This window comes from Chiloscyllium plagiosum, unplaced genomic scaffold, assembly GCF_037043375.1.
Source record: "Chiloscyllium plagiosum isolate Xiang-an unplaced genomic scaffold, Cpla_swu_hap1 HiC_scaffold_18, whole genome shotgun sequence".
Lineage (NCBI taxonomy): Eukaryota > Metazoa > Chordata > Chondrichthyes > Orectolobiformes > Hemiscylliidae > Chiloscyllium > Chiloscyllium plagiosum.
This window is the reverse complement of record NW_028270156.1, coordinates 50,085,626-50,111,067: the sequence shown is the minus strand read 5'-3', so window position 1 is coordinate 50,111,067 and position 25,442 is coordinate 50,085,626. Positions and strand designations below refer to the sequence as shown.

The following is a 25,442-nucleotide window of genomic DNA, read 5'->3' as shown; positions in this document are numbered from 1 at the left end:
CGTGTCATAGTATTGTACAAAAATTGACACCAAATTTAAAAAAGATCACACTGAGTCACTACATTTGAACAAAAATGATAACACAAGTTTGTGCCTGCAATTCACCAGTTAAGGAGATTTTGTTCCAAACTCTTGTTACCATGGACGAGTGTCAAGTAGAAACTGGATGCGCCTTCACAAAACTGGGGTAAGGAATAGTGATACAAATTTTAATTTTCATTACACTAGTTTTAGCAACAGTATAATTGGTAGGAAATCTACTAAGTCTAACATAATATATCTGAACCATAAACAGAATTAAATTTCATAGTGTAGCACTAACATTTAATAAATCTAAATATGAGCTGAGAAAACAAAGGTTGGCATTGAGCACATTAATATAGGTACTCACTATAAGCCAATTTATAAAATCATCCCTTGCAAATTCCTAAAACACAACGCGAAGGAAATGTCTTTACCTATTACTGGTCAGCTAACGTTTAAAATAAGAGATTTACATTTTTGAAATTTAGTATCAAGTTAAAAATAGGAAAGCTAAAAATGAGATCTCATCCAGTTAGATGCTGACATGTGCAGGGGTGTGAGAAATTTGGCTTCCACAGCAAGGACAATATCTTTGCAATCAAATTGTATCCTCATCACATTGCAGTTTTACTGAACAGATACTACTGAAGTTGTGCACACCTTGAATGCCATTAAGTTAACGCAGTTCAAACACATGATGTTGGAAGTCCCAAGATACAGTTTGGTGATATTTTAATTTCAATTACTATCTCAAAGCTTGACAATTGAATACAGTATATTAATTTGCATCTATGCATTTGAGTGATAAATGGCACCAAGTGAAACCAGAGATAATTGCTGCGGTTTGTGTAATTTCTAGGTGCAGAAATAAGTCTCATCTACACAGAATTCATTTTCTTTACAATTAATGTTAACAGACAGAAGTGTCTGATAAAAATGTAATAAAAAATTAACCACTTAAAACAGAACAGTTGTTAAAACTGAAAAGACAGAAAGTGAAGTTTTTGGTGGCATATGTCCTAGATTTCTATTTATAACAAATACGACATTCAAATTCAATTCCAACATGTAATTCCTGGATTTCTATCTATAATAAATCCTTTATAAACTCATAATACTTTTCCCAGTGATCGAGATTAAACTAACTGGCCTTTCACAAGTGTTACAAAGTCAGGATCCATCCCCAACCTGTTCTTTTGCAGTTTCATCAAAAGATAGCAACCCCAATCTTCAACTCAAGAGGCATGGGCAACAGCATTGGATCCTGAGGGGGTGACCTGGTAGAACCGAATAAAATTATCAGGGGCATGGATAGAATAAATAGCAGTCTTTTTCCCAAGGTGGAAACATCAAATACTAGGGGAGTGTGAATTTAAAATGAGAAGGGAAATGTTTAAAGATGATGTACAAGGCAAGTTTTGTTGTGACACAGTAACAGGTGCCTGGTGTGCGCTGCCAGGGGAGGTGGTAGAAGCAGACATGATAGCAAAATCTAAGAGACATTTAGACCGACTCATGAACAGGCAGAGAATACAGGGATATGAATCATGCACAGACAGGTGCAGGATTACTTTAGAACAGCACCATGGTCAGCATAAACAAGGTGAGGTGAAAGGCCTGTTCCTGTACTGTACTGTTGCAAGTTCTAACGCAAATAATTAAAACTGGACAGCATGACCATATGAAAGGAAGATAATTTAAATACCAGTAATTTATTTTATACAGACAAAAAGTGAAATCAGATATATTAATAGATTGGAGCCCTCCAACTAAAACGCACAGGAAGGACCCTCAAAGCGGATGTACATCAACTTGCCTTAGGCTTCATCGCTCAAAATCTAAAGTATTCTAACAAAATGAACTGGCAAAGAAATTTGCTTTCTTTTATTCACTTCCTTTAGAACATTTAGCTACTAAGGTTTTCATACTGATTTACAGATACAATACAGTGCAGTCCTATCTCAACATGAAGGTTTGTAAGACATCAAGGCCTTCCTTTTGGAGAGACTGAAAGCAAAGAGGATTTCTAGAACTTTGTAAAGTCAAACGTTTCAACAATTAATTCCTAACAAAGTAGCTTCAGTTGTCTAACAAACAAAATATCCTGTCTAGAAAACCTTGCATCATGTCAGGTTACTTCATTGTTACGGCAACATTAGCAAATGGAGGCTTTCAGATTTTCTCTACTCATTGTCATAGGAACTATCCAACTCAGGGGAAATAACTATTACATCACCAAGGTTGATAACTTTTAAAAATAATACAAATTTCCAATTAACAGTTGAAAGGGTAATATGACAAGATTTCACATTTTAAGACCTGCCTTTTTGCACAAGATTACAGCACTTTTGAGTAAACACAACATTTCTAGGCAACTTACACTTTAAACCACAGAATAAAAATATTCCCTTTTTAGTTCTAGCACAACTGAGAAAACATACTTCATAGTTATACTTTATATTGTTCTTTTAGTAGACACTGAATTCATCTTGAACCAGCCCAAAATGATTATTGGCTCCCAAAGACTGATGATAGATTTTTTCTTTCCCAGCCTGGGAACTTTAAACTTCAGAACTATTTTTAACGGTGTAAGTTTCTCTGGAGACTTATTCCCTGGTTAAAGCCAGACAAACCTTCCAACTTTGTTTAAATTCATCGCAAGTTTAGTATTTCCAATCCAAGCACAAACTCCCACCCACAATCCTGTGCAGCAAACCACTGTCTTTATGCCTATGGCTATTCTCACTTTCCCATATCCTGGAAGACTAACCGGGTCTGTAGATTCTCAGGGATATCTTTGAATAATTCAAACTTTCAAAGCTCATCTCCATTGTACTGTGAACTATATTGGCCTTGTATCCAGGTATAAATGCTCATTAGCTATTCTTGATGCCCTAATTTCTTTCTTAAAATTGCTATTTAAAACAGTAGTTTTTCCAATCCAAACATGCTCAATATTTTTCCTCAGTTTTTGGACAGGCAGTTTTTCCATTGGTGCACATAGGCTGCTGCATGATTTCCAGTGTAAACACCTTGCACCTTCTCAGTAAGATCATACTGATTTTGCTACAGTTCATTTGCAAGAAACTCCAAAGTACAATTCCCTTAATTCAAGACATTTATTTGGTCACAGTTAATAAAAGCAGGTTCACTTTTAATAAGCTATATATTAATTGTTCAATCTAAAACTTCAGAAGAAGTTCATAATCTCGTGTCCGCTCAGATATGCATTTGAAATCGAAAGCTTGGCTGGCCTCTAATGCGACTGAGGTAGCTTTTCAGTGTTTAAGGGTCTGCTTTTTTCTGACATGGTTTGCTGATTTCCTGTTTTTATTATTGGTTGTGGGGAGTTGCCTTTTTGACAGTTCCATTTCATCAAACTGTTGAGTCCTAATACGATCATGAAATAACGTGCAATCATTTCCTGTAAAGAAAGATTCAAAAGGATTTGAGAACAGAAACTACATGTTTTACATGAAATCAAACAACAAAAAATCCTGAAGAACTAATTTAAACACTAAAGCCCCGGGATACTTAACCCTGTGTTGGTTCTAGTCTCAGGAGTAATTATTTTCCCAATTGCTTAGCATCATTTGACTAGATGAGAGTAGGATGACAGAGCTATGCTCTGGTCCATTTGTTGTGGGTTTGGTCAGCTGTCTACAGCTTTTTATACCTGTCTACAGCCAACCATTCTTGGAATTTATATGGCAGGTAGTTTCGTGTTACAGTTTTACCGAGTTAGCTCCCTTATTCTAAAGGTATTTCTGGTGCTGTTCCTGGAATTTCCTTCTGATCTCTCTAATATGGAGCCAGGGTTAGTCTTCCAGGTTGCTGATGATGCAGTAGAGAAGGATTTATTGAGCTGGGAGGTTCTAAATTGAAGTAGTGTATAATTAATTATGTTGCTGTGAATCAAATCTGCTTAATCAATTCCCAGTTTGGAGCTCCTAGATCTGCCTACAGTCTGTTCTATTAGCATGGTGGTAGTGTGACATTAAACCACACTAGGGTGCCATCACTCTATAATGAGACTTTGTCTACGTGAAATCTATGCAGTTCTCACTAATAATAATAATAATAATGCTATCTTCAAGCTTTTCATATACTCTAGCAACTTGCTTTTCATATTAGTGTGGAATTAATAACTTCAACATAAATTAGACAGGTTTGAAAGAAAAATACATTTATGCAAATCCCAAACAATCATATGGTATTCAGAAAGGAGATGCCTTATGTTTGAATAAGTAAACAATTGGATGGTTATTAGTGCATTAGGAACAAAATGCACATTTTCTAAAAGCATGACCTATCACAAGCAGGCAAAACACTGAAAATCAAATTTCACTATTCCTGGAGTTATCAGTCATACAGCCCTAGATTAATAGAAAACAGATCAGATTTATGTATTTAACAAGAACTTGTTTTAAAATTCGCTTGTGGGAAATGAATATCTTTGGCTGGCCAGCATTTATTGCCATCTCCAGTTGCCCTGGAGAAGCTGATGCTGAGCTGTCTTCCTGAACTGTTGCAGTCCATATGCTGTGGGTTGTCCCACAAGGGCCTTAGGGAGGGAATTTCAGGATTTTGATCCAGCACTGAAGGAACAGTGATATATTTCCAAGTCAGGATAGTGACTGGCTTGCAGGTGGTAGCGTTCCCATGTATTTGCTGCCCTTATCCTTCCAGATTGAAGTGGTCATGGGTTTGGAAGATGCTACCTAAGGACCTTTAGTGAATTTCAGCTCTGCATCTTATAGATAGTATACACTGCTGCTACTGAGCATTAGCAGTGCAGGTGGTGAATGCTTGTGGATGCGGCTGCTTTCTCCTGGATGGTGTAAAGTTTCTTGAGTGTTATTGGAACTGTACCTATCCAGGCCATTCGAAAGTATATTCTATCATATTCCTGACTTGTGCCTTGTAGATGGTGGACAGGCTTTGGGAAGACAGTTGCTCGCCGCAGTGGTCCCAGTTTCTGACCTGCTCTTGTAGCTACTGTATTTAAATGGAGAATCCAGTTGATTTTATGGTCAGTGGTATCCCAATGATGTTGACTGTTAGGCATTCAATGGTGGTAACACCAATAAATGTCAAGGGGCGTTAGTTAAATTGTTGCTGATTGGAGATAGTCATTGTCTGGCATTTGTGCGGTGCAAGTGTTCCTTACTACAAATAAATATATTCTAATCACAGGTAAAACAACTGTTAGCTGTTGATATGCAGCTCTACTAGTTAAAACTCTAATTCCTTGATAAACCCCATACATACACACACAAAAATAGCAAAAAGGAGTTAGTTTTCTGAGTAGAAGGAAACTGAAAACTGATTCCCACAGTTCCTCAGCACCAGTACACTGGATTGATGAAGTGATCATTTTGTTTGGCAGGATTTTCCATTCAATCTCTTTTTTGTTTTTTTTTTAAAACAGGAAGTCCTGACAATTGGTCCACTAACTGCCAGGTCTCTTAAACGGGTTAAAGTCACTGCTTACAGCAACTAGTGGAAGGAAATAACTAGCTTCTAAGACGTCAGATATTTTTATTGCAAAGATAGAGGGACTCCACCTTCTCTTTCAGAGATGGACAGGTCCTTGTTGTATCATTCACATCTACAAGCTGTTCCCTTACCCAGGAACCAAACACAGATGGTCACAATTTGACAAACCAAATCAGTTACTTGATGCCAGACAAATCTCACTTTATACACATGGCCTGGTGCTGTGCTGTCTACTTACATCTTCCCTCCTACATGCAAACCAATGTAAACAAGACTTACGATGAGTTTCAGTAACTTGCCTTTTAAAGCTACAATTCTTTTAGTATTTTGTTATAAAGCAGTCCTTTGCCCAATTTAGTCCATAATCAAAATAAAGTAGAATAGAAAGATGCAGTCTTAAAAGCAGCATAAACAAATTAGTCATCAGATTATCTGTACACTGATGTCCAAATAAATAGCAGTCACAATGAGAAACATTGCATCAAATTATTTCTTTAAGGAACTGACGTTCTAAACAGACAAAAAAAAATTTTTTAGGAGCGTACCTTGTCTTCTAAGTGGCATTTCTTAACATTCTACATACTTCGCTCTCAGTTAATGCAATGTGATGGGGATACTGGAAAAATTCTCTGAATGGAAATTGGTTGAAGGGTAGAATACTGTAGGTACCTGTCAGAGGAGCTCTAAAAAGGTTGGGTATGGCACTGAATTGGATATACAGCAATCAGTATTGAGACCACTACAATTTCAAATTTATATCAATGGATTGGATTCAGACTCAAATCAAAATTAGTGATGCTTGTAGACGTTACTAAATTAGAAGCAGCAATTAATATCATTGTTGCTGTTCAGATATTACAAAATGGAAAGCTGTTGGAAGGAGTTAAGAGATAAATAAGGTTAACTTGAAAATTATTTAAGAATTCATGACTGTAAGGCAAACAGAAACAAATTCAAGCTTAAAAAGCACAGTTAAAATAGATCTTGGGAAGGTGTTCTTAACATAACAAATGACTAATACATGGAATGGACATTTGGTCACATGCTAGAGGTGAAAACACTGAGTAACTAAAGGAATAATTGAAGGCTGCAATGAAGGACATGGAGCATGAATGCATGAACATTAATGAGTCTAATGGTCTTCCAGAACTGTAACTAGTGATAAAAGTATCATGTCACAGTGACTTACAGTCATAAAAGCCTCACTGATTTCAACCACATTCTATTGACCAATCAGAAAGTACAAGCTCATTATTCTGCCTGTCAGAAAAGCATTCTTCACCTAACAACTCAGCCAAGACCTGGTTGAACTCATGTCCATGTAAAAAAAGAAATACGATTACAGGAACGTTGATTATACCTTGGGTTTTTGCATGGGAGCCCAACATTATTGCTAGAGTTACCAAGAAACCCCTTAAATATTAATAGATAAAATGCTTTGAGCAATTGATTCTCAAACAAACAATTTCTCACCTTGCATTACAGAAAAGTATGAGGTTCTGGATGGCAATGAGTGTAGATTGGTCATTCTGTCCAGTTACAAGGTGCCTATCAATCACAACGTGTGTAGCATCAGGTGTACTAGCTAAAAATAGAGATAGATACAGTATAATATTTAATCACAACATCTAACTCTTAGACACTGTCCTTGAGGTTCTTTCACAATCATTAAAGAAAATTTGCTTTTGATGTGATTTGAAGACAGTGTTTGCAGTTTCTATATCAAGGATTTCATATTGATCATTTGAGATATTTCGAAGGAGTCTCATAAACCAAGATCAGATGACATTTTATTAGACCTACCTGATTTTTTTCCTTTGATGTAAAGTATGACATTTCTGCTGTTGCACTGTTTGAATAATCACTATCTGGTGTGCTTCCCAAGGGACCATTCTTCAATGAAGCATTCTCAGTATCACACTAGTTTAATATTCATTCGCTTTTAGATCCCAGCAAGAGTCACTTGACTTGTCATGAAAATAATGGCAGCTTTTGCTGCTGTTCTGGCCAAGGTCAGCTAATGCAGCACAGCACAAGGAGCTTTTACTTCAGACTTTTGGATTGAATGCTTTAACAACACAGGAACAGTACATCTAATGAATGAAGCTGTAAAGGAAACCATTGGCTCTCTCAATCAACATTACCCAGCACCCAATTTGTATAAGTTCAATGTTCTGGGAAAATATGAAACGTGGAAACATTCAAAAATGTCATAAACCATTGGTAGGATCGTAACAATTAGTATTTCACATTGAATAGGTCTACAGATTCCAGACTCAAAATTAAAAAGATAATGATTTACAAAGTAGATCATTTCCACTTCTTAATACTTCATTTTCTATTACACAATATCTATTCCATTTATGTAAATTCATTATATTTCAGCTAAGGGCTTGCCAGCCATAAGTTGGAGAAATATTTTTGATGTTTTATCAAATTAAAATCTTCTTTACAACAATGTGTGCATTAACTGGGTTAGGCCTGGCTGTGATTATTATTTACTGCGTTTGGCTTTCACTCTGTCATCCGAAACCCTTCTGGGATTAAGTTATGAGGAAAAATTACACAAATCAGGCCTATTTTCTCCAGCATTTAAAAGGTTGAGTAGTGACACGTTCAAGGTCTTCTAGATATTACCAGGAAAGGAAAAAGTAGATAAAGATAAAAGTAAACTATTTCTCCTGTTGGAGAATCTAGAACTAGGAGGCACAGACTGAGAATGAGGGCCACACCATTCAGGAGAGATGTCAAGAAGCATTTTCATTCAGAAAAGATGGTAGATGTTTGGAGTGCACTTCCACAAACAGCAATGGATGCTGGATCAGTTGTTCATTTTAAATCTGAGAAAGATACTGTTTTATTAAATCAAAGATATTAAGGTATACGGGTCAAAGGCATGTATATGTAGTCAGGCCAAATCAGCCACAATCTTGATAAATGATGGAACAAGCTCGTGGGACGAAATGGCAAACTATTGTTCATTACAGTGTAGCCACTTGGATGAGGTGTTAAACAGCAGCCAATCTGTCCAGCAACAGACTACTTTTAAAACTTAAGGTGAGAAAAATCATACAAAATACTAAGAGACTAAATTAGCCTCAGTATTCCTGGAATTGTCACAAATGTTGAAGGTTTTTTCAAAATATCAAAACTCCCTAGCTTATCTGTATTTTTAGACTAAGGTTGACAGAGGCATGGACCAGGTTTCTGTACTTGACCAGAATTACTATTTACTACAAATATATAGATTTTAGGATTAAAAATAAGTGTTCTGAAGCAGAACCATATCAAAAACAATTCTCGTCATTAATGCGGACTTAACCTGTTGAGTTTCTCTACCACTCTGTTTTCATTTCAAAACTTCTCGCATCCATACCTATTTTGCTTTTAATTAAACTTTCCTTGGCTTGCTATTTTGTGAACTCTTTCTTTTTCAGGTACTTTCACTTGCCTGCGGAAGGCACAAAGAGAAATGATGTATAAAGTCTCTGATTTATTGGTTAAAACAACAGCTTACAGCAACTGGTGAAGAAAAGTGAACTGGCTTTCTTCAGGCTTTGGGAACTTTCTTAACACAGAGTCAAAGTCAGCACTTCACTTTCTGAAGAGTTGCAACCATTTTTTTCACACCCACAAGTTGTTCAGCTATTGTGAGCCAATCACGTTGGCAGGCAAAAGACCTGTGCCATTGCTAACTGGTCAACATGCCACAGATCAAACAGCCAAATCTGTGTATACTCCCTGGTGCTAGTTTGTCTGCAACTAAACAACTCCTATTGATCAATAAACAAAAGTTCAAATACCATTCTGAATAAGTGCTGGCAGCTTGCTGTGAAAAAGTTCTGCAATTCCTCTTCCTTGATTTTTAAAACTGAACTTTTTAATTTTAGTCCACAGTCAAAAAGGCAGGAAAATAAAAAACGTATGGTCTGTACATGTCTAGCCAAAAAAACATCTGTTGTGATGAAAGCTCCAACACTGACTGTCTAGGTTCTTGACTAATTTTAAATTGCCTTGATCAGGACTTTACCAAAATATAGCAGCTTGGAATCACAGGAATGGAACTTTCAACTAAGGAGAAATTAGTTTGATGTTTTCTACAGAATAAATCAGAAATTTTCTTTTTGATGGAATGGGTCTCAAAGAATGCCTGAATTACAATAACTAGGGCAACACAGAGCCAAAGATGACCTACCACTGTAGGTGCCTCCAGAGTCTTTCACAAAATCCTCCACAATGACTGGAAGGCTTGCAAAATCTTTCCTCCTTACTAGCTCGAAGACTGAGGGCTATGAAGAGAAACTATCAATTAACAATTGATTAAAATAAACTGCAATAACTGATCCTAGACACAAACAGTAACATCAGTAATCTAGAATGCTGTTAAATAGCAAAGTCAGACAGTAATTAAATACAGCTTATTTTTTAATTTAAAACATGGGATAAGATTGAATAGCTCTTTTCACAGTTAACACAATCACAGAGCAAATAGCCTCTGTTTATCCCATAAACTTTGCTATTATGCACTACCTGTTAGAGAGGTTAACTAAAGCTGCAAATTAAACATTTTTTAAAATTTGTGAGCATCCCTGATTAGGATAGCATTTATTATCATATTTAATTGCTTTTGAGAAGATGGTGAATCACTTATTTGAACCCATGTAGCATGTGGTGTAGTTGCAAACACTATTGTTAGGGAGGAATTTTACATTTGACTAAAAGAAACAGCAATTACGTTCCAAGTCAAATGTGGCTTGGAAGGGAATTTGACAAAGTTGATGTTCGCATGGATCTCTGGCCCTTGCTGTTTGAAGTGGTTGGGTTATGATTTTGGTGCTGGTAATAGATCCTTGTCAAGATGCTACAGGGCTTTTGTGGATGGTACATACTACTGCCACTATGCACAGTGGTGACAGACAGATTGTGCAAGCTGGTAGATGGTGTAATGACTAAGGGAGCTGCTTTGTCCCAGATGACATCCACTATCTTGAGTCTGCACTCATCCAGATATGTGTGGAGTTTCCGTCACACTCCTAACGTGAGCCTTGTAGATAGTAGGTAAGCTTTGAGGATTCAGAAGTAGAATTACATCCCACATAATTTCTATCCTCATATTGATTCTTCTAGCTACATTATTTACACAGCTGGTTCAGCGTACTCGGTCAATCACAATCCACAGGATGTTGATGTGGAAACATCAGCAATGGTAATGCCACTGATGGTCAAAAGGGACATAATTAGATTCTCTCAGAGGTGGATCTTTGCCTGACACTTGCACAGAATGAATTTTGCTTGCCACTTATTAGTCCATGCTTGAATGTTATTAATAACATACCTATAATAAAAATACAACTTTTCTTGTGTAAAATACATTTGAACTGAACTCTTACTCCAGTGATGCTGTATCCTTCAAATATCCATGACTTGTCCTGGTTGGTTGCACAACATAGAGCAGCAACTCCATGTCCCACCACACAAATTGGTTCTGCAATCAGCAAATTAAAATAATGACAGATCAAATCTTCCCCATTTTATTACATTTAAGAAAATATTTAACTTGACTTAGAAAATAGATTCATTTTGGACAGATGGTGCACATCTCAGCCTGGAAATAAATGTCTATTTTCACAATGTAAATGTCAGTTTAATAAACTCTGCAAATTTTGGATTATAAAGATACTGGAAACCAAGCTCAGTACATATCCAATGAGAACAGATAAGTTAACATATCAAACTACAGTTTGTCCTCACCATGCAAATGTGACTGACTCTTAACTGCACTCTGAAATGGCCCTAAGAAGGGACTCAGTTCATGGTAATTAGGATTTGGCAATAACTGCTGGCCCAGATAGCGACACTGAACATGCCATGAATGAATTAAAGAGAGAGAAAATGAAGCTAGTAACATAAGAGATGAGGAATGTAAAGAAAAACTATAACTTAAGCTCCAAGTGAAAACAGATGCTGCAAAAAACTATTTTATTTCAAAGGCCAAAAGTTATGTTTTTTTAAAGTTAAAGTTAGAGTCTATAACACAAACAAGTTAACTTCACCTTCCCACTGCTTACTTATATGTTTTAATTTTGAAAAAAAATTCAGCAATATCAGTCACCTAAATGTGAGAGTTCCTCTTCCCAGTGCCAAAGAAATAATGTATAAGCTTAATTTGGTTCTAAGAAAAATACTGCTACACCATCATCTACCTGTCAGTAATGTCATTGAACGAGCAATTGAGAGATAAAAGACTAACACTGGGGATATGGGTTCAAATCCCACCATGCAGCTGGTTGAATTTTAAGTTTAATTAATAAATCTGGAATTGGAAACTACTGAATAATTGCACCCATTAATTCAATTAATATAAAAATCCATTTGGTTCACTAATGTCCTTTGACAAAGGAAATCATAGTCGTAGAGTCATACAGCCTGGAAACATTCCCTTTGGTCAACTAGTCCCCTCCTACCACGTTCCCAAACTAAACTAGCCCCACTTGCCTGTATTTGGCCCAAATCTCTCTAAAACTTTCCTATTCAATTACTTATTCAAATGTCAATTAACTGTATGTGCACCTATCACTTCCTCTGGCAGCTTATTCCACACACAAACCACTCTGTAAAAGAAAATGTTGTTCCCTCATGTCCTTTTAAAAACTTCCTCCTCTCACCTTAAGTGCCCCCCAGTTTTGAACTTCCCCATCCCAGAGAAAAGACCCTTGCTGTTCACTTTATCTGTGCCCCTCAATTTTATAAACCTCTATAATGTCACCCTTCAACCTCCTATACTCGTGAAGAAAGTCCCAGCCTGGCTAGCCTATTTTTCTAACAAGTCCTCCATTGCCGACAACATTCCGGCAAATCTTTTCTGAACCCTCTCCAATTTTAATAACATCCTTCCTATAGCAAGGCAACGAGTATTGCACACAGTACTCCAGAAGAGACCTCACCAACAGCTTAAACAACTTCAACATGACATCCCAACTCCTATACTCAAGAGGTCTGAGCATGAAGGTATGTATGCTAAATACCTTCTTAACTGCCCTGTCTACCTGTGCAAATTTCAAAGAAATATGCACTTGAACCGCTAGGTCTCTGTTCTACATCACTACTCAGGATTCTACCATTAATTGTATAAGTCCTGCCCTTGTCTGTTTTATCAAAATGCAATACAGAACATTTTTCAAAATTAAAAACAAATCAGCCACTCCTCAGCCCATTGACACATTCGATCAAGATCTCTTTGTCATCTGATGATCGCTGTCTATTATACCACCAATTTTGGTGTCATCTGTAAAATTACTAACCCTGCCTCCAATATTCTCATCCAAATCGTTGGCATAAATGACAAACAGAAATAGATCCAGTACCAATCCCTGTGGAACATCACTGGTCACAGCTCTCCAGTCCGAAAAACAACCCTCCACCACCACCTCTGTCTCCTACGTCAAGCCAATTTTGTATCCAATTGGCAAACTCCCACCGAATTCCATGTGATCTAACTTTAGGAGTGAGTCGATCATGCAGAACTTTGTCAAAGGCTTTACTAAAGTCCATTTAGACAATGTCTACTACTCTGCCCTCCATCCTTTTGGTTTACTTTCTCAAAAAACTCAATCAAGTTTGTGAGTCCTGATTTCCCTTGCAAAAAACTATGCTGACTATCCCTAATCAGTCCTTGCCTCTCCAAAAGATTGTAAATCCTATCTTTCAGCAACAACAACCTATTTGTTACCGATGTCCGGCTCACAGGTCTATGGTTCCCAGGCTCCTCCTTACAGCCTTTCCCAAATAAAGGCACAACATTACCACCCTTCAGTCCTCACCCAAAATTAGAGAGGACAAAAATATTTCAGCAAGGGGCCTTGCAAATTCTTCTCTAACATCCTGCAACATCCTAGGATACACTTGACCAGGTCCTCAAGATTTATTAACCTTTATGTTTTCTAAGGCCTCCAGCACTTTTTTTTCCCTTAACAGGCAGAGAGATGCACAAAACCTCAGGGCCTGATAAGATGTATCCCATGCGATGGAAACAAGAGATTGCTGCTATTCTGACAGAGATATTTAAATCTTCGCTGACCATAGGTGAAGTGCCAGATGACTGAAGGTTAGCTAATGTGGTTTCTTTGTTTAAGAAAGGCAGTAGCGATAGGCCAAGTAATGACAAATCAGTTAGTTTGATGTCAGTGGTCGGGAATTCATTGGAAAAAAAGTTCTGAAAGACAGGGTTTATCAATACTTAAAAAGGCAATGATTGACCTGGCTGTTACAGGGAGATTCTGTCTGACTAATTTAACTGAGTTTTTGAAAAGGTGACCAAATATATTGATGAGGTGTACAGAGACTTTAGTCAGGCCTTTGACAAATTCCCACATGGAAGACTGATGTAAAATGTAACAGCCCATGGAACACAAGGAAAACTGGAACTGTAAATAGGAAGCAGAGAGTAGAGCGTTGCTTCTGTAATTGGAAGCCTGTGACCAGCAGTGTAGCACAGGGTTCATGCTGGGACCCTTGCTGTTTGCTATTTACATTAATGTCTTGGATGTGAATGTAGAAGATATAATTAGTAAATTTGCACATGATATGAAAGTTGGTGATATTGTTGATATTCAGGCTACAGTCTGACATTGATCAGTCTGTAAATTGGACAGAGCAATGGCAATGGCAAATGCATTTTAGGAGGTCTAACAAGGGGTAAACATACATAAGGAATGGTAGGTCCCTAGGGAATACTGAGGAACAAAGAGTGTATATCTCCACAGGTCACTGAAGGTGTCAGTACAGGCAGACAGGTGATGAAGGTGGCATACAGGATGCTTGGCTTCACTAGACAGCAGAGCAAAAAGGAGCAAGGAAGTCTTGTTACAACTTTATAAAACATTAGTATGGTGTGCAGTTCTGGTCACTATATTATTGCAAGAAAATGATAGCACTGAAAAGGGTGCAGAGGCAATTCACAAGGAAGGTGCCTGGGATGAAAAGTCTCAGTTATGAACAGAGACTGCCTAGGATGGGTTTGGTTTCCTTGGAGGCTGAGGGGGATCTGAGTGAGATTTACAAAATTATGAGAGGTTTAGAGAGTAAATCATCAGAATTTCCTCCCCATGGCTGACCTGTCCAAGACCACAAGGCATAAGTTTAAAGGTGAGGAGCAAGTGATCTAGCGGAGATATGAGAAAAATATTTTCATCCAGGGAATGGTAGATATTTGGAATGTGCTGCCTGAGAGGGTGGTAGAGATAAATACACTTGAAACATTTAAGAAGCATCTGGATGAGTACTTAAAATGCTAAGTCATAGTAGACCAAGGGCAGGTAAATGGGATTAGTGTAGTTTGATGTCTGTAATTGACTAGTCATGATGGGCCAAAAGGCCTGTTTCTGTGTTGTATAACTTTATGATTCTATGACATGCTACCAATCAGACAAGGACATACTTATGGATATTTTGTTTCGCCAATCTTCTATTCAAGTTAATATGTTAACTCCCAAAGCATGAGCTTTTTACTTACTGCGATAACCTTCAATGTGATTCCTTATCAAATGCCTTCTAGAAATCCACGTACAATACATGGCTTTCATGTACAAATATGCAACCACCTCCACATGTGGAGTGAAGGGAAAATATGTTTATCTAGCTGTATAGTTGCCATATATGTTTGGTAAAATACAGAGGGAGTTTTCATTACTTCATTATTTTCAGTGTGAAACTAAACCCCAAACAGCAAAAGAAATGAAGAAAAAGACGGCAGCCTGAGGCTTTCCTGACAAGATTGCCAACAATTGTTTGCAAGTGCCCCTGGTTCTCTGTCTTTCACCACATTAGCTTCTACTCCATGGAACTTGTTCTAATTCACCTCAGTTAACATTTTGCTTTGAATGATATTTCCACACCAAATATTGTCAGAAAGCTAGTCCTTTTTTCTCTAAAAGCTGCTCCTATGCTCAAGGATACTCTGTCCTTGATTTTTTTCAGAGGGCTAATAAAGCGGGCCAGGCTCCCATCAATCTGGTTTGGTACAGAGATGAAAAGGATTTGGAGAGGCCTTTTGTTTCTATGTAAACAGAAGAGACTTCAAGCCAAAGTGGTCATGTTTTAGATATAACGATAGGGGAGTGATCAGCTCTCTAGCTGAGCTGAGCAGTTTTAGTTCAGTCTTGAACCGGTTGGAAGTTCAACAGGGAGCGGTGTGGAAACTCTCTTGTCTGCACCTCAACTTCAAACTGTAATTGTGTGTTCCATTTATACTGGGTTTTAAAGGGAGCGTGCTTATTGGGACTGTTGTGTATATTCAGAACAGTATAATTAAGTCTAGTTTGGTAGGTTGAGTTCTGTAGGGGTTCTTTATTCTTTTCTTTGTTTCATTGTGTAATTTTGTGAATAAATTTTTGTCTGTTTTAAAATCTAGTAGTCAATCTAGCTTAATCCGGGTAATTTTTACTGTACTCTTACCAAAGCAAATTGCAAAGTTATGGTCTGGGGCTGCCTGCTTAAGAATGTTTCGAGCGGTCTGGCTTAGTCCATAACAATGTTGCAGGAAACAGTTTCGGCCTCAGACTCTCAAATCTGATTGCAGAATTGTTTCTTTGGAGGCCAAATTTTGCATTCTCTTACTGCTTGGGACTCACTTCCAAAACCACTTCACTTTCAACTCCTGTTTCTTCAAAACCTTCTCTATTGATTAGTGCTATCATTCTTTCCTTCACATAGGCTGCACTATAATATTTTTCTTCATAAGGATGGTGCTATACAAATTCAAAATCTCCTCATTCTTCTATTCAAAGCTCAGCTAGATAGGCTATGTTTTCATTTGGGCTAGAGATTTATATCCTTCCAGAAGTGATCAATCTTCAGTGAACCTTGTTAACAGCACTTATCGATGCAACCAAATGAAATCCTTTGTTGTGAACCAAAGTTTTCCAACAAGAGGCACTGGACAGAAACAGTGCCTTGATTTGTTTTCACTGACCAAGGTAATGCCATATTTATCACCCCAGCTACTGTCTTCTCAGAGATCAGCTCACTCAATACAGACTAGAACGAATGTTCCATGAATATGCCTTGCAAAATCCATAACTTACAACCATTATAATCAACAATTAGGTAATTTCTTATTAAAACCTTCAGAATAAATTTAATAAAGTTTGAGAATATATTACTCACTTTGCTCAGCACAGAAATGTTGGAGAATCTTGGCCAGATATCCACTGGTTGCAAGATCTACCATAGCACCAGGACAGTTAGGAATCAGGATAGCATTGTACCTTGCACCTAGTGATACAATGGAACTTAATTGGAAGATAGCAAAATAGTTTACATTTTCATTTAAATGTGCATCGATGTCCCACTGTACTAGACAAAAACATATTAAACATAATGCACGTGGTTCACTGCATTGAAAAAACAGCACAAGTCACAAGGATATTTCAAGACTTCTCCTTTGTCAGATCACATTTTCATTGACTATGGATTGGGTGTCTCTTGCTCTTTAGTACTAGTTATACTTCAGACCTTCTCTCCCCCTCCCTTTTTATTGGGTTCAATTTTTTTCACAGTCTGTTACTGCTCTGGACCCAAAAAACATCTATTATGGATCGGCCATGAAATTTGTACTTTGACCGCTTCTGGAACTTTTAATGCAAAACTGCAGTACTTGGGTAACAAACTGCACTCTCAGATCAGCTACAGCAATTTATGGGAGTTAATATGGTACATCATTTACTATAACGAAAGCAAATGGCACATTCATGCCATCTACATCAGTCCAGACTTTAAATACTCACTGAATGATTTAAATGATTCCTGAAGGGCTCATGCCCGAAACGTCGATTCTCCTGCCCCTTGGATGCTGCCTGACCTGCTGCGCTTTTCCAGCAACACATTTTCAGCTCTGATCCCCAGCATTCGCAGTCCTCACTTTCTCCTTTAAATACTCACATCCTTCTTTATTCTATGTTTCAAGACACTACTCTGAATCTTAAATAATCTTGATGCTGCAAAATGATCATCGAAGTTTCACTTTCATTCTGTAAACTATCGGATTATTATTAACTTCACACTCCAAAAATAAATATAGAGTTGGTATTGCTAGATTACCTTCGGTATTTTAAATTTATCAAACAATGCATCTCAATGTAGATGAGTCCTACCATCAATTGACTCCAGCTTCGCTGGATTGGAGTATGGCTTCATACGGAAGTCCTGGATCCAGCGTATGTTATTTTCATCCAGTTCCACAAAATCCATCGGCTTCCCCTATTGCAAGCACATACATTTAAAAGCCTTCTCTAACTAAACAGATGACAGCTGGCTTGGATCAGAACCATAGTTACACAAACTGAACAAAATGCAATGTATTGAAGGTCAAGGAGAAGGCAAAGAAAACATTCACTGACAACACTTTAGAATATTTCATTTAATACATTACAGTGAGGTGCAGAAATTACTGTCCTATTGTTAAGAGATTTAGAAATAGAATTTGAGAACTGCAGATTCGAAACAAGACCTATTACTAACTATAACTGATTTTTCTTGAGATTAGAGGGAAGTTAAGACAGTATTGCCTTCAGGTAGAATGAACATGCAGGTGCAAATACATTCTCAACTTAAAGTTCTATTCCTAACTTTAGTGAACACTAGAATTTTACAGTCTATTATTCACTGATGGCTAGTGAAGTCAAAAAGTGAAGTTGGTTAGAGGTGAGGTTTCTTAGCAGTACAGACTCAGATTCTGAGAAATTAAAATAAATCCACTACAAGAGGATATATTTGAAGTGAGAAACATTTACATAGGAAACAACAATTTAAATTACCCATAGCCACATTAACAGTGGAAAATCTAAAGCATAAAGACGTGCCAATGGGAAGCAAGGTAGTGAACGTAGTCATATTTTTGCAAGAGAATCATGGATTGTGGTTATTAACATGCTTTAGGGTCTTTCTCATCTTTACTGAGCCTTTGAATATATTATAGCCTAGTTTCTGGATGACAAAAATAGGTAGGAAGGCAAGTGATGAGGATGACACAAAACATTCTGCCAAGGTATATAGATGGGAAAAACTTGGCTACCTTGTGGAGAAATGGGAGGTTATCAAGATTGGCATGAAAAAAACAGAGAAGCTGAATATTATTTAAATAGAAAAAGATTGCAGTAATCTATGAACCAGAAGTATGTGGGAGACCTCGTCCACAAGTTCAGTGTGTAATAGGAAAGGCAAATGGAACATTAGCCTTTATTTCAAGGGAGTGGAATATAAAAGTAGGGAGGTTTCTCTTAAACAGTACAAGGCACTAGTCAGATCAAAAATGGAACACTGTGAATATCATTATCCAAGGAAAGATACACTGGTATTGGAGGGAGGTCAGAGAAGGTTCACTAGGCTGATACCAGGTATGGAATAGCTATCTCATGACGAGTGGTTTAGTAGATTAGGCCTCCACTTGTTGGAATATAGAAGAATTATAAGTGATCTTTTTGAAACATATGAGATTCCGAGAGGACTTGACAGGGTGTATGTGGAAAGGTTGTTTGCCCTTGTGGGAGAATCTAGGACCAGATGACATGATCTCAGAATAAAGGGTCACACATTTAAGATAGAGATGAGGAGGAGTTGCTTCTCTCAGAGGGTTGTGAAGATGTAGAATTCTTTACCATAGAGGATTGTTGAGTCTGGATCATTAAGTATATTCAAGGCTGAGATAGATTTTGATTAGTAAGAGAATCAAGGGTTATGCAGAAAAGGCTGTAAAGTGGAGTTCAGGATTATTATCATCATGCTCAGAATGATCCATTTCTGCTCCTATACGTTATGATCCTCCCCTGTTCCAAGACACAGCAGGTGCAGTTAGATGGCTCATCCATACAAGGCAATAATTAGCATTATGCTTTTGTTGTAAAAGTACTCAGTTACTCAATAAAGACTATGTAACTGGCACTTACCCCTGGAGTGGCAATCTGAAGGTTAAAAGCTGCGTTACATAGTGTATAAGAATGATAAAATGACTGTGCAGATACACCTGGGGGAAAGAAAGGGAACAGACATGAAAACACTTCCATTCAAACTCTTAACATTACTTTCTATCATCACACTCCTATATATAAAGCTGAGTGTGTGTAAAATTATTGGCTGCATGAAGTAGGCAAATTATGCTTTGGTTCTATCATTCAACAATTTGAAATATGAATCTATTTCTCAATATATACAGTGAGTACCTAGATTAAGAAAAAGTTTGCAATTTTCCAGAAGTTGGTAACAATTTCTACACCTGCAATAGAAAGAAACACTGAAGGCTTTACTGGAATAAAGGACGAATACATACAATGGGCAGGAGGCACACCTCACAAGAACAAGATAGAGATGTATTTCTCACAAGAATGTAGGCATAGTGAAGTTAAAAAGGATCCAATAGATGACATGGTGAAGACCTGATAATTACGTGGTCATATGGAAAGATTTTAATGTTATTGGAAAATAGACTAGATACTGTGATAATATAACCAATTCTATTCACAAGAAACTGCTCATGGGTTTCACTTCCATATGCCATTTCTAGAAGCTTAAAGAAATGTATACCTGTACACAAATTTTGTATCCCAGCTTTATTAAAAAAATGTCAAGCTGTGTTGTTGAAAATTGAGAGTTTGAAGCCACTAAACACAGATTGATAGACTAAACTGCGACAAATCTCAATATAATGGTTAATACTTAGGGTAATTATCTCAGTTGTGGTTCAATGATAGCACCCTTACCCAAGTCAGAAAACTGTGAACACAAGTTTCACTCCAGAGCCTCAATCACACAGTCCAGTGGTCTACTGGGAGAGCACTATATTACTGGAGATGATCTCTTTCAGATGAGGTATATATATTTTAAAAAAAGGCCACCCCCCAAAACATTGGAACTTCCAATTTTCACTTCTGTTGGTTACAATTACATTGCTCAGAAACAGCAGTGTTACAGACATGTAGATTCATGCACACTGATCATGAACAGATCGAAGCAGTAATCAAAATGGCCAATAGATTCCCACCTTTATACTGAGAGAATCAGAGTACAATGAAGTAATTCTTTAGTTATACAAAACTCTGGCTGTGCCACACCTGTATTGAGGAGATCCACCCACAAAATAGGGATATATCCCCTTGAATTTAGAAGGCTAACGGGTGACTTAATTGAAATTACGATATTAAAGGTATAAGTAAGATAGATGGGAGAAAAATTTGTTCAGTACTTAAAAACTGTAAGGTATAGGCTAAAAATTAGAGTCAGAATTTTCAGATGTGAAATTAAATATCATCATGCACAAAAGGTGGGAGAAGTCTGCAACTATTATATGCAAATACGAACTGAAATTACATAATTTGCTAACCTTTAAGCTTAGATTGATATAAAGACTATTGTTGGAATACATATTTATAAGTATGGGCTGTGTGGAAAAATTCTAAGCCTTTGGAATAGTTTGAACATTTTTTCAGTTAAAGAGGGAACAGAGCAAGGTTAACAGGTACGCACTGTAAGCCACTTGCTGTTTACACAAATCATCAACTGACTTTGCAGAAATAGTGAAGCAAAGCCTTGAAAAAGAGAAGAGGTAGATTTTATTGCCTGAATTATTGGAAAACTGGTTTTGAAAAGACTCGGGAGACCATATGCTTACAGTTGCTAAGCAACCCTTTCTGTACTGGGGAAGACAAGCTGCAATTCTGCCCTGAAATTCTGATCTCAGTAGAAGTTCCTGGAAACTTGATCAAGTCTTCAATTAGGCATTGCATTCCTGAAGAAGGGCTTATGCCCAAAACGTCGATTCTCCTGTTCCTTGGATGCTGCCTGACCTGCTGCGCTTTTCCAGCAACACATTTTCAGCTCAAGTCTTCAATTACCAGTACTTCTGACAGCCTTTTGAAACCTGAAAAGCTGGACTGTGACCATGATCTAAAGACATGAATCCAGATTGATGCAATCGGAATCAGTCTACAGTTGTCTAAAAACTCAATTGGCAAGAAATCAACATCTTTTATCCTTTGTTTCCAGACGCTTGGCAAACAGGGGCTATTTTTTGCCTTTTTTTTTAGAAAAAAGGATTTTGCAGAGGTTTACCTTTTCCAGTTGTTATGTATTTGAGATTAAGGGGTTATGATTTTAATTCCAGACCTCAGTTTAAACGCTGACTTGTCACTTGGTTTAAAAAAAGTTTTGCTTACAGTAAACAGTTACATAGAGTTCATTAGTATTTATTTTAGATGGGATAGTACAAAAGAGAAACAATTGTCCATTTTCATAATTAATTCGACTGGATTAATGAGGCACGATTATCAGCACTTCCTCCTGTCTCAGTGCTAAAATAATGAGGAGTTAGATTGCACATCAGTCATTATGTTACTGAATAGTGGAACAGGCTCAAGGGGAGACTTACTATTTTTCCTATATTCCAAATGCAAAAAAAACTCAGTCAGTCAATCATATGAACCACTTTCAACAGCACTTAATCCACACGTTATCAGGTTTCATACCTGATGTGTTTCAAGTTAGCTAATCTCAACAGTGAGTACAGGAAGATTACAAATGACAGCAGCATTTCTGGTGTACGGCAGAGGATTTAAAATAAAACTTAGCTAATCTCTGTGCTAGTTGCTATTAAAGTAAGGTTTGGTCCAAGGACTACTCTCTTATTAGAAAATACATAGTTGCCAATGTTGGACAACAACAGCATGCACTACACACAAATCAAAAACAGCTAGAGAAATTCAGGTCTGAACACAATAGAAACAGAGTTGCTGTTTCAATTCCAGTGGCCAGACCTGCTGAGTTCCTCCAGAGGTTTCTGTTTTTGATTGTTTCAGAACTCCAGCATCCACACAGTTGCTTGTTTGATAACAGAATTAGGAAACTGCTCACATGCAAGTAAACATTTACAGGCAAGAGCAAAAGGAGTGGGTCTAATCAGACTGCTCTTTAAAAGAGCCGACACAAGGTTGAACAGGGCTTGACACCTGTGCTGCCAGAGTGCAATGTCTCCCACAGTTGAATGGTCTGACACTCAGTGCCCAGCATCATTAGATAATGATAGATGGTTTAATTTGAAAAAAAAAAGACTCAGACATCGTTAAAAATCACACAACACCAGATTATAGAGACAGAGATGTACAGCATGGAAACAGACCCTTAGGTCCAACCCGTCCATGCCGACCAGCTATCCCAACCAAATCTAGTCACACCTGACAGCACCCGGCCCATATCCCCCCATACCCTTCCTATCCAAATGCCCTTTAATTATAGCAGTTGCACCAACCTCCACCACTTCCTCTGGCAGCTCATTCCATACACATACCACCCTCTGTGTAAAACGATTGCCACTTAGGTCCTTTTTATATCTTTCCCCTCTCACCCTAAACCTATGCCCTCTAGTTCTGGACTCCCCGACCCTAGGGAGGAGGTTTTGTCTACTTATCCTATCCATGCCCCTCATGAGTTTGTAAACCTCTATCAGGTCACTCTTTAGCCTCTGACACTGCAGGGAAAACAGCCCCAGCCTGTTCAGCCTCTCTCTGTAGCTCAAATCCTCCAACTCTGGCAACATCCTTGAAAATCTTTTCTGAACCCTTTCAAGTTTCACAATATCTTTCCGATAGGAAAGAGACCAGAAATGCACATAATATTCCAACAGTGGCCTAACCAATGTCCTGTACAGCCACAACATGACCTCCCAACTCCTGTACTCAATACTCTGACCAATAAAGGAAAGCATACCAAACGCCTTCTTCACTATCCTATCTACCTGCAACTCCACTTTCAAGGAACTATGAAGCTGCACTCCAAGGTCTCTTTGTTCAGCAACACTCCCTAGGACCTTACCATTAAGTGTATAAGTCCTGCAAAGATTTGCTTTCCCAAAATGTAGCACCTCACATTTTATTTATTTAGAAGCACTAACTTTCAGAGCGCTGCTCCTGCATCAGGTGGCAGTGCTCCAAAAGCTAGTGCTTGCAATTAAACCTATTGGACTCTTACCTGGCGTTGTGTGATTTTTAACATTGTCCACCCCAGTCCAACACCAGCTCCTCCACATAATGACTCAGACACACATTTTAATCACGAATGCTACGTCTGCTATTCGACCACTGAAGGGTTAACAAAAATCAATTACTCCCTCCACCAGAATGGTACTGTGATACAGGCTGAGACAAACATGGCCCAGACTTTAACTTACCTTCAGCAGCAGCGCTGAGAACAATCAGGAGGCTGGGCTTTGCCGACATAATCCTGAGCACAGCCCGGCCTCAATAATAAGAAAACGAAGCAAATAACTGCCCACAGCCCGGGGTTCGCCGCTCAAACCCGACCCTTTCCCCGCCCACACTCCCGAGTGCACCGCTCAAAACCGTCCCCCCTCCCCAACAACAGTCCCGAGTGCACCGCTCAAAACCGTCCCCCCTCCCCAACAACAGTCCCGAGTGCACCGCTCAAAAACGTCCCCCCTCCCCAACAACAGTCCCGAGTGCACCGCTCAAAACCATCCCCCCTCCCCAACAACAGTCTCGAGTGCACCGCTCAAAACCGTCCCTCCTCCCCAACAACAGTCTCGAGTGCACCGCTCAAAACCGTCCCTCCTCCCCAACAACAGTCTCGAGTGCACCGCTCAAAAACATCCCCCCTCCCCAACAACAGTCTCGAGTGCACCGCTCAAAAACGTCCCCCCTCCCCAACAACAGTCCCGAGTGCACCGCTCAAACCCATCCCACGGCCCCGCCCACAATCCCGGATGCACCACTCAAGCTCGTCCCCCCCCGCCCTCAGACACGTCCCCCCCCGCCCTCAGACACGTCCCCCTTCCCGCCCTCAGACACGTCCCCCTTCCCGCAAATCCCACAATCCCTTGTGGATCATTCAGCCCCGCCCATAGTCCCGAGTGGACCACTCAAACATGTCCCCACGCCCTCGGACACGTACCCCCCTCCCCGAACCGCCCACCTTCCTTTGTGGGTCACTCCCGCCGCCCCCACCCACCAAAGTCCAGAGTAGACCAGTCAGCACATTCACCCCCCCACCCCGCCCAACGTCCCACGTGGACTGCGCAGCCCCGCCCACCTGATTGTTGTGCGGTGCCCATTCATCTGTTGTCGTAGCCTTTGCTCAGTTTCCCCAATGTACCATGCCTCTGGGCATCCTTGCCTGCAACGTATAAGATAGACAATGTTGGCTGAGTCACATGAGCACCTGCTATGTACATGGTGGGAGGTGTTCCCACGCGTAATAGTTTTGCAGCATCCACTGTGACAGGGTTGTATGGATTTGTCCTGAGAGCCGGGCAGTTTGCTACGAACAATGATCTGTTTGAGGTTTGGCGGTTGTTTAAAGGCAAGTAGTGGAGGTGTGGGGAAGGTCTTGGTGAGGTGCTCATCTCCATTGATAATGTGTTGCAGGTCACGAAGAACATGGCGTAATGGCACCGCACAACAATCAACAGACAGGAGGGTTCCCTCCCAGTTGGGGAACACTTCAGTAGTCCAGGACATTCAGCCCCGGACCTTCGGGTGACCATCCTCCAAGGTGGACTTCGGGACAGGCAGCAGAGGAAAGTGGCTGAGCAGAGGCTGATAGCTAAGTTCGGTACCCATAGGGAGGGCCTCAACCGGGACCTTGGGTTCATGTCACATTACAGGTGATCACCATTGCACTACACACACACACACACAGATATTCCTACACACACACACACACTCACATGCACACAGACACAGATACACACAGACGCCCACACACACCCTTATAGACACACAGACTCCCACACATACACCCCCTCACAGACTTAAGACACTCTGCACTCACTGTACAGACACACACACACACTTTCTCACACTCACAACCCCCTCCCCAGACAGACACACACACAGACAAAGACCCACATGCACACATATATA

At 39.0% G+C, this 25,442-nt stretch overlaps 1 protein-coding gene across 2 annotated transcripts; it reads right to left on the bottom strand.

The window, feature by feature from the left end:
* Positions 1 to 1,883: 1,883 nt before the first annotated feature.
* On the bottom strand, positions 1,884 to 23,888 carry gatd1 (glutamine amidotransferase class 1 domain containing 1). Of its 2 annotated transcripts, XM_087996606.1 has the most exons (8): positions 23,732 to 23,887; positions 19,464 to 19,540; positions 17,673 to 17,778; positions 16,687 to 16,794; positions 10,914 to 11,008; positions 9,719 to 9,812; positions 6,997 to 7,108; positions 1,884 to 3,448 (listed from the first exon to the last, which is right to left on the bottom strand). In XM_087996606.1, exons 1-8 carry the CDS (start codon positions 23,778 to 23,780, stop codon positions 3,442 to 3,444), a joined length of 648 nt encoding a protein of 215 aa, XP_087852732.1. In that variant the 5' UTR covers positions 23,781 to 23,887; the 3' UTR covers positions 1,884 to 3,441. The 2 variants fall into 2 exon arrangements, with proteins under 2 accessions (XP_087852732.1, XP_087852733.1); XM_087996607.1 differs by lacking the exon at positions 1,884 to 3,448 and having other exon boundaries at positions 6,993 to 7,108; positions 23,732 to 23,888.
* Positions 23,889 to 25,442: the final 1,554 nt, after the last annotated feature.